The 10,516-nt window shown below is 25.2% G+C and overlaps 1 protein-coding gene across 1 annotated transcript; it reads left to right on the plus strand.

The window, feature by feature from the left end:
* Positions 1-257: 257 nt before the first annotated feature.
* Positions 258-10,513, plus strand: LOC129972365 (DNA replication complex GINS protein PSF1-like). The gene is made up of 7 exons (XM_056086482.1): positions 258-519; positions 634-698; positions 3,611-3,706; positions 5,678-5,768; positions 7,235-7,348; positions 8,348-8,422; positions 9,182-10,513. Exons 1-7 carry the CDS (start codon positions 451-453, stop codon positions 9,248-9,250), a joined length of 579 nt encoding a protein of 192 aa, XP_055942457.1. The 5' UTR covers positions 258-450; the 3' UTR covers positions 9,251-10,513.
* The last annotated feature ends 3 nt before the right edge of the window (positions 10,514-10,516 follow it).

Below are 10,516 nucleotides of genomic sequence, written 5' to 3' on the forward strand. Positions count from 1 at the left end.
TTACCAGGGAATTACCCTCTCCAAAGAATTCTTGATTTGAGCTCGATTTCATACACAGTTGCGTATTTTTCGTTTTGTTACTAAAACACCTCAAAATTGTTTCTCAATTAAAAAAAATTATATATGAAGAAAGGTGACTTAATCTGACTTCCAGGTTAAAAATTCTGCATTCAACTCATAACTTTTAAAATAAATATGCGTACAATGTAATTATCATATGCCTTAACTGTAATCGAAAATTACGCGCGAAATGAAATGCTTTTGTTCGCTTCAAAATAAATATTTCATAAATAATGCAACCATATCTCAATTAAGAGTATAAATCAAACAAAAATCGGTAAAATTAAAATAAGCGCTCAGTGTCTGCTCATCTATTCAGTGATTTCTTTTTTTATTTGTTTGTTTTGACTTCTAATTAAGTGTTATTATTTTTTTTCTGTGGTTTTAAATATGCTGGGAGACAAAGCATTAGAACTCATAAAGCAGATACAGAGATGTGATTACTTGAATCCAATTCAAGTTTGTGTTTTAAATTCTATCTTTATATTCATTATGCATTTTGTATCGCCATTTGAATAAATTCAAAAATTGCTTCTTAAATTGTAATTCTTACATTTTTTCCCTGTCCACCAGGATGAAGTAATGAAACAAGTGTTTGAAGAAATGAAAGCTCTTTTTGAAGAAAATCAAGCAGATGTGTAATTTTTTAAATTAAATTAATGTTTAACTAGACTACATAATTTTTATGAATGTTGTATATTATTTTCTATTTTATTATAATTGCGAAAAGAATTTATTTACAGAAAAGTAATAAAGTGTATTTTAATCAAATAATACCTATTAAAATTCTATAGTGACTGGAAACATAAATTTTTGGTTGTAAGCTTTGCAACGTTGATTCATCTTCATAGATGAATCAATGTGTAAATAAAAATGTTGAAAGTAAACATAAATAGAAAGAAAAACATAATTTTATAAAAATCTGGAATATAAGGTAATAGATACATTTTGTAATTTAGATATGATAACCATTCATTCTATATTTATCCAAATGTAAGGATTTTGTGTATAAAATGTGTTAAATAGATTAAGTAACCCTTTTTTACAATATAAAAGTATTTATTCCTGAAGACAACTGTGCTTTTTTTTATAAATATTGTCTTTTTTTAATGTCTAAATCGTGATATAAAATCCACTCTGAAAGTGCTCATTTTGTCATAGTGCATATAACAAAATCTTTTTAAAACCAGAGAATTGGGTATTAGCCTACATGCCTAGATGGGAAAAAATTTATCCAAATTTATTAAAACTTACGAAACTAACTAATACATTTAGGGAAAAAAAATCACCACATTTGTTGATTTAATAATAAAGTTTACTCTTCATGCTATTCACAATAATATACCTGATTTTCCTGCATAGCCCATTAAATAAGAATCATTGTTTTATGATGAAAATTTAATTAGTCGTAGCTGTTTCACTTAAAAGAGCTCTTATTTTAAAGAACTATTTGAAAAAATAAGATGTTTAAATAAAATTAAAAATTGTGAATTATTGTAATTTTTTTATTAGTTTCTATATTCATTTGTAAAATTGTAAATAAATTATTGTAGTGTATTATTTGTTTCTATATTCAGTAGAAAAATATAAAATAGTATAAAGCTTGTACAAAAATAATAATAGAGATATAGGGCACACTGTTCCATAAAAATTACAATATAAAAAACTGAAAAAAAAATCTATTACAAAATAAAATAATATTAAATTAATTAAAGTATATTCAAATTATCATTATAATCAATTGGTTTTAGTGATTACCTTTAAAATTATTTACATTCAAGATAATTTAAGTTCTATAATTAATTATTGGCCACACAGACAAGTGTAAATAATGGAACAAAAGTGCTAACACACAAATGACTTTTTAATTCAAAAACCGTCACTGAATTAAAAGTTAAGTTTTTAATATTAATGAAAATATATGAGAATAATATATTGTTATCAGAACTGAATTTTGCATCATAGAGAAAGGCTTTAAATTTTTATTTGCTTATTAATAACTTTTAATCTATTGCACAAAATTACTTTTTTTTTTGTCTTTAAAAACTGGAATATTTACTTTTCTTTTTCTCCCTCTTCCTTATGAGTTGTTGTGTTTCCTAATTTTCTTAAGCTATAAAGTTATTTGTCATCTCAAATCATCTAATCTTTTTCTATTAAATTCAGCACTAAAAGTATTTATAGTCATAAAATCCAAATTTTGCAAATTAAAGATGTTTTTTAAAAAAATAATTAAAGCATAAGATTAAGATAATGAAAGTGAAGAGAAGGTTGATTATAAATAATTATATATTAAAAATATTTTTAAATTAGTGCTAACACTTTCTTATGTAAGTATTCAAAAGAATTTAAGCTTAATAATCCAACAATAAATAATTTAAATGTGTAAACAATTCCTTAAGATATCTCTTGAGAGTGTGAATTTAGTTTTAAAATTCATTTTAAATTAATAATTTTCGATGCTTCATTCAATCAATTTTAGTTGCAAAAGTTGTTTTTATTCGTTTGAAATGTAGCAGTGTGAAGAATGTTTTACTGAATATTATTGATAGGATGTAGTAATTGTCTTAAACATGATATTTTTTTAACTTAAGAAATATAGATATCGACTCAGAAGTAAAATGTATTTCTCCCCATCATTTAAATAATTTTTCCAATTATTACTCTCTTTGATTGTTTAAAAATTAGATACTAGACCATGATAAGCATTTTCTTAAGTTAAGCATTAAAAGAAAAAAAGTTTTGAACAATAAAATAAGGAAAATTATTATTTGTTTCTTATATTTCAAGTTTTCAAAAGGAAAATTTAAAGACAAATTTGAAAATCACATTTAGTAAACTAAATTGACTAGTAAAATGTTATATATGTTGGCATTAATTAAACTTTAATAATAGATTAGACATACAGGAATAAATCAGTTTTACTATAGAATGGGACATAGCAAATATGAAGGGCACTTACTTGTGATGCAGGTATATGAATTTCAAACAATCATTCTATTCAAGAAAACAATGATATTTTTTATGAATATATGTCGCATAAATGTTTCTAAAATAGTAATTCATTTCTCACAATTATTATAATGACAGAATTTCAAATTGCAGTACATCCTCTTTTTTCTTGGAATGTAATTTTTATAATAAAAAAGAACATAAATAACATTAGAGTGACACTTTCAGCATGAAAAGCCTGATATAAGGCAGGGACTATGAAGAAGAAGGCAAAAAATTAGAACAAGAAAATGAAACATTATTATTATGTTTAAAGAAAATTTCATGTGGATATTTAAAACATTGTATATGAAGACATTCCTAATATATCAGCAAAGTTTGTTTGTTTTTCAAATCACAATAAATTTATTAATGAAGGACCCCTGTAACAATCATCCTTTATGTTTTCAATATTATGCAATCGTTATTTCTGGTTGGCTATACCTATACTCTACCATTAAAGTTGAACAATGATTTTTGAAATATCCTGTAGATATTTTTTTTTTATTTTTAGAAATTTTATTTATTGTTTTTTAAAGCTAAATTTTCTTATTTTCAGCAATGCCTCCAGAGCTGGTGAAAGTCAATATCATTCTGCCATTCAGTTGCGGCATGCTGTACTTTTGAGGAACCGGAGATGTGTTTTGGCATATTTGTATGTAATTATACTTAATTTAAAGGAATTTTCATTTTGATGATTAATAATTTATTAGTCTTGTCTAAAAATAGAAAGATTTTTTTTTATAATGCAATTAAAGAGATAAAAATTAAGATATATATATATATATATATATAAGCCTATTTCATGAAGAATTATTTATGTGCACAGTTCTGCACAAATTCATTGAAACTTTAAAGGTGTTAAATCTAAAATAATAATAATAAAATAGATAAAGTGAAATCCATTTAATTAACTGCCTGGATATGTAATTATTACAAATAAATTTATTTAATGTAATTTAGAACTCAGTAACTTTTTTTCTCATCTTTTTGGTTTCATTGACCTATTTCTGTTGGCATGTTACTTTTTTTTTTTTTTTTCAAATTTGATGCTATATATGTATCTAATTTATGTTCAGCTTTTTCTTTCCCTTTTTTGTAATAATGAAAACTGTATATATATATATATATATATATATATGAAGGAATGTGTAATCCTTGTCAGTAGTGGATTTTGACAATATGAGGATACAAGTAATGAAATATTTTGAGACCCTTCCTAGAAAAATTATATTAATGTGGGGGGGGGGGAGAAGAAGAAAAAAGGACCTAAACCCTTTTGAGCTTTTGACTTTTTTGTTTTCTAGTATCATTTTATAATTTGAAAGCAATTCTGGTATATTATTTAACTAGCTGCATCTTTCATTTCTCTCTCTCTCTTTTTTTTTATGAACAACATTTGATTTAAAGCAAAAGTCATGGAATTTCATAGAAATTTTTATTCTTTATAGTTTCCAATTTTTCTACTGTCTAACTATCAAGATCCTTTGTCTAAGCTCTGAGATTGAGAATAGGTAGGCAGAAAGTAGGAAAGAAATGCTGGGAAAATATTTTGAACTTACATAGTTTTAGATAAGAATTTGTCTGCACTACATTTTGAGAATTTTTGGGATGTGGGATTCAGTGATTGCTCAAAAAATGACTAAGACATTTGCCCTAAAATAATTTTTATTTTGACTTAAAATAAGTTAATAGAATAAAAAAGTAAACATTATTCATTTCTTCACTTACTACTGCTACTGCTGCATCAATTAAGGTTTACACTCTACTTATATACAATGTGGTTAAACCAGATTGGTCATGATGTTACTGTCAATTCCCACTGGCCATGGCATCACTGCAATGAAACTTACATTGATATCATATTATTCATTTTATCATTCATATCATTAATTTCTTTATATCATTAAGGCTACTTGTTCTTTTTTCAGTAAGTATATAATTTAAAAAAAAACTATTATTGCAAAAAAAAAATTATTTTATGACAATTTTTATATCTCTTTAAATTAAAAAGAAAGAGGGGGGTTACCAGCAAAGTTGTATGTATGTTTATATTCTTTGAGAGAGGGGGGGAGGGAGTTACCAGCAAGTATATATGTTTCATTATTCAGTATAGAAAATGAATTTTCATGCTATCTATGAAATGTATTCATTGTTTCAAAGGAGTGTAATTGCTAAAGTAAACCAAGTTATTTGTGAACTCTTTGCTCCTATTGGAAAGACCTGCCAAATGACTAGACTCTAGAAAGTTAATATTATATACTCAAGAAACAAATATCTCTGAAATTACTTAAAAAAATATTTGGTAATTATTTAAAATTATCAAAAAGTAAAATTACTTAAAAGTATCAAATTAGTAGCTATTTGAAACTAGGTTCAAATTTCTGACTTCAATAAAAATTACCATGCCTAGATTTTTGTCACAGTTTCATTCTATTCTAAGCATGGCCACAGTTTCAAAGAATTGCTCTCTAATCCAAATTATAAGAAATATAATGAGTCTAAATGCCAAACTTTACATGCATTAAAATTTGGAATAGAGAATGATAGCATTCTTCAATCTAATTATTAGTGATTAGTTTCATCAAAATTAATTTAATATTTTGTAATATTTTTTTTATTACAGATTTAATCGCTTGCAGATGATAAGGGATATTAGATGGGGCTTTGGAGCTATTTTGCCTCTGGATGTTAGATCATGTTTATCAGAATCTGAAGTATGATTTGTTCTATTATCATATTCAACCTATTTTACACATTGATTGAAAATTCTGCTTTGTAACCAAGGATGTATGTACTTTTGGACTTTATGAATTTATTATATTTGAGCTAGCCCAGCTTTTGATGGAAATTCAAATGACTGTTCTTTTTTTAAACTAAAATAAATCATAGAGAGTTAGAAATGTTAAACCATTGTATTAAAACTTCATAATAATTCAAAGTACATTAAAGAAATCTATGTATAATCCTAAAACAGTTTAAAAAATTGTTTTTTTATAAATTCAGAGTGACTAGCTGACTGTAAAATTGGTAATGAATGGGGACTTCTGGAAGATTAAGAAAAGCAAGAGAAATTCTTTCTAAAATTAGAATTTTAATAATTCTCATCAGGCTTGGCAATTCACTGGTTTTAATTACTTGTTTTGCTTTTATATTACATATGTTAAATCTAACCTTTTACTATAATTTCTAACATAATTTATAATATTACAAAGATAATCTGATGCTGATATGATTTAATTAATTTTTAGATTAGTTGCAATTGAGGCTCAGTTTAGCATTAGCAAGATTAATCTCTGTATTCCGTTTATTGCATGCATATATATATATATATATAAAGTAATCAAAAATATATTAGCATTAGGTAATTAAAATCTATAATTGAAACAATTAAAAAATTAAAAATATTTTGGAAACAAAACTAAATTATTTCAGAATTGCAAGTAAAAAATTATTTCTGATTCAAACTAAAAAAAGAACTGAAAAATCACAATTGTATTTAGAAAGCGCTAATGCAGCTACTACTAAAACACAGATGAATCAAGACAGTAGTAATAAAAACCAAGTTAATAGGGGAAAAAAAAGATCAAAATTAAACCAAATAAATTTTTTTATTTGGTTTAATTTTGATCCTTTTTTTTCTATTAACTTGTTTTTTATTACTATTATATATATATATAAGGTGAACAAAAGTCTTGCTCTCATTATAAAAATTCATTATTGTTATATAAAATTTAATGAAATCTATATTGATTATCATTGTTAATTACAAGTAAAAATTCTCTTTTGTAAAAAGAGAATTAGTAGAATAAAAATTTCAAAACACATTTTTATTCACATGAAAATGCTTGCATGACAGAGTTCAGAAAAAGATTCTCTAAAATGAACATAAAAGATGATTAAAGTCTTAAAATGGAAATGAAATATTTACTATTTGATTTTTACACTGAAATCTTTCTGTGATTAATTTTTGTTATATTAAATTTTTGAAAAGATTCCTGTATTTAAATAAAAAGTTATTTGAAATTGTAAGCATATATTACCATCCTTTTATTAAAAAGTTTTTTTCTCCCTGAATATTTAATATTTGATTCTTGCTTTCCGTTTTTTATCTTAAAAAATAAAAGTGCATTCACACACACATCTTTTAATGATTCTATTTTCATTTTTATGCATATTTCAGGTAAATTGGTTCACTTCTTACAGCCGTAATATTGTAAATTATATGTCAGCTATTGGAGGGACTGGACTTGACCTCTTCACTAATATGCAACCTCCAAAATCTTTATTTATACAGGTTATATTTTAATTTTTAAATTATATTATCAATGTTTGACATATTAATGCAAAGCTTTATAATATTGTTGTTATGAAAAAACATAACTTGTATCTTTAAAAAATATAACTCTATGAAAAAATGTAATGATTGATTAGATAGTGTTATAAGTTGATTGTTTCTCAGTGGTTATTTGTTAATTAATCATTAGTGTCATTATTTATCTCAAGTAAACTGATCTGCTTAATATTTGCATACAGTTAATCTTTATGACAAAAATATGATAACTCACTATGATGAAAAGATCACTGATCTTACAATGCACAAATATATGTGTAAAAGTATTCAATTATACCCATAAATAACCCTCCATTAATCAGTTGACTTCTGTTCTCTAAAGTTTACTTTCCATTAATTTGTTCAATTTTTTAATTACTTGGTGGCAACTCAATTATTATTAAACTTATCTTATGCCAGTTTCTATTGTCAAATACCAAATAAATTTTTTGATCGATCATACAAATTTAAAAATAAATACCTAAAATAAACTGAGATTCTCATTTATCAATGTCTGTTGAAGAATTAAAGTAATTTCTTTTATTTTAACAAGATTTAAAGCAAGGATGTTTCTTTATTAATGTTTCAGGTTATGTCAAATTTATAAATTTTAAAAAAATGCTGAATGAGATTGAATAAAATTCTAAATAATTAATGTTTTTTTAAAAAATATAACCAACATGATTCTTATGCAGTCATAAATAGCTTATTTACTTTTTAAAAAATTTAGAATGAATGATATGCCTGGTGAAAGATTTTTAACAGTTGAAGCGTTGCTTCTTTATATCAATAAAGTTTGATGCAGTTTGAAATAAATTGCATAATACCTATGGTAATTGATGGGAGTTGACACATAATTTTTCTAAGATTTGAAAGAAAAAAAGTTTTAAAGTTATTTTATCAGCTCACTAAATTTATGTCTTTGATTAATATATTATTCACAGTTCAATTCACCAATTTTAGGTAAGGTGTCTTTATGATTATGGCGACTTTGAAACTAGTGATGGAAATACTGTGGTTTTGACAAAAAATAGTACAGTAAGTACAAGTTTGATTGAACTTAAATATATGTAATGTTTAAGTCTTATTGATTTCATATAACAAATAGAAGATCCAAGTTTCAATTGATATTTTTATTGTAATTTCCTTATTTCTGTGAACCGTCATTATTTGTTTGGATTTGCAAAAAATCTTAAATGACTTTTCTGTCTTCAGATTGATTTATTTTGTTAATATCTATGATAATTAATTATTTGTTAACCTGACAAATGAAATCATTACTTTTCTGTCGTTTTCATAAGCAATAAATATTTTTGTTACATTATTTTGTCTCTAAATAGCCCCTTAGATAAATTTATAGCACTTCCAATTTCAGTTACTGTCCAAGTGTTCTTAGACTGCTTGGACAGCATTCTAAGAATTAAAAAAAAAAAAAAAAAAAAAACTGTTTAGAATTTTGTATGTATATGCATTATTACACAGACAACATCAAATTGAATTTTGAATCAATTTCTGAGAGTTTAATTTGAATACATTAAAAGAAAGAAAAATATTGTATATCAGAAATAAAAGAAATTTAAAATAAATATAAATTGTTTATCATGTTTGAATATTTCTTTTGTGCATAATTAAAATTTAATATTTTTATGTTTTATATTATTTTTTTAGAAATATTTTTTAGTTGAAATAAATCAAATATATTATCACAATTGAATAATTGTATTCTTTCTTTGAAATTAAACTTAATATTTTGTTTAAGTTACTAAACTAAAAGTATAATGCTTTCTTTCCTTTTAGCATTTTCTTCAACGAACAGATTGTGAAAAGCTGATTCATCAAGGAGTTCTGGAACATATAACTGCATGAAATGTGTTGAATTATAAATACTGTGCATATATTTTAAAACTTGTCATTAAGTACTTTAAATACATCTATACACCAATCTTGTGTCTTCTTTTAAAATTATCTAAATTTATTACATTTAGTAAACACAAGCATATGCATACTAAGTATAAAAATTTATTTTTTTCTATTTGCAAAGTTTTTGTTAGTGAGTTAGAGATACTTTTCCTCTTTACAGTTCACTCATTCCCTCCACACATGGTGTTGTTCTTAGGTGTTGTCAGGCATATTTGATAATGCATCATCCCTTCAGCTCCCTTGCTCCAAAGAAGTTATAGTAGCAAGCCATTAGAAAAACTCTGTTTGGTTTGGGCAAGCCCTTAAGTTTTATCATTCTTTTCAGATTTTCCGTTTCTTTTAGTAGATTAAGAGTTCATTGATAGGTTGGAGGTATGGACATAAAGTGTGGTAAACTCCTAGTAAAACATCCGTGGAATAAAAAAAGCTGTTTGAAAAAGTGTTGGATTCATCGTGCAAAATGAGCAAAAATTTTTTAGTTTACTAGCGACAATTGTGGGTGTAATTTCCTATTATTGATGAGGGCCGTTCCTCCAGAATGAAGATCTCTTCATTTTTTTTATTAATTAAGTTTTCAGATATGTCTGTTTGATAAATGTTTACAATTCCTTCTTTTGGAGACGTTAGCACTTTTTTTTTTGTCACAGAATTGAGCATCAGTGCTGTGAAGAGTACATTACCAGCAAACCAGAACAAGGCATGCCTTCACAAAAAATAATGTGAACACAAACTCATTGCATACTCAGCAGAACAGAGGCAGGATTTTCATTTAAAACATAAATCCAGTATAGGGCACAATGTCACTGGAACAGGAATTAGAGGCTTCATATAGAGTGTAGGGTACACTATCAACAGGAAAGGAACAAACATTCACAAAACAGGCCATTCCTTTACAAAAAATGTTCTAAACATTTATCACAGGACAAGAACAGGCATTCCTTGTACTATGTTGGTTGCAGCTCTCAGGAGAACTCTCAAAAATTAATTTCTCTCTTGGATATCAGTAAGTTTTTTAATCCAATGAAAAATTTCAATTGCATTACTACATAACTCTTATTAATAAGAAAAGTACACTTCAATAACATTGTAAACAAATTATAATTTTATAAATTTACTTATCCAAGATAATAGTACAAAAAGCTTTCTGGATATGAGTAGTAATAAAATAATTTTCGACAGTAACATTCTTCAAAAATTGTATTCACTCTATTA

The sequence above is a fragment of the Argiope bruennichi genome, chromosome 6, assembly GCF_947563725.1.
Source record: "Argiope bruennichi chromosome 6, qqArgBrue1.1, whole genome shotgun sequence".
Classification (NCBI taxonomy): Eukaryota; Metazoa; Arthropoda; class Arachnida; order Araneae; family Araneidae; genus Argiope; species Argiope bruennichi.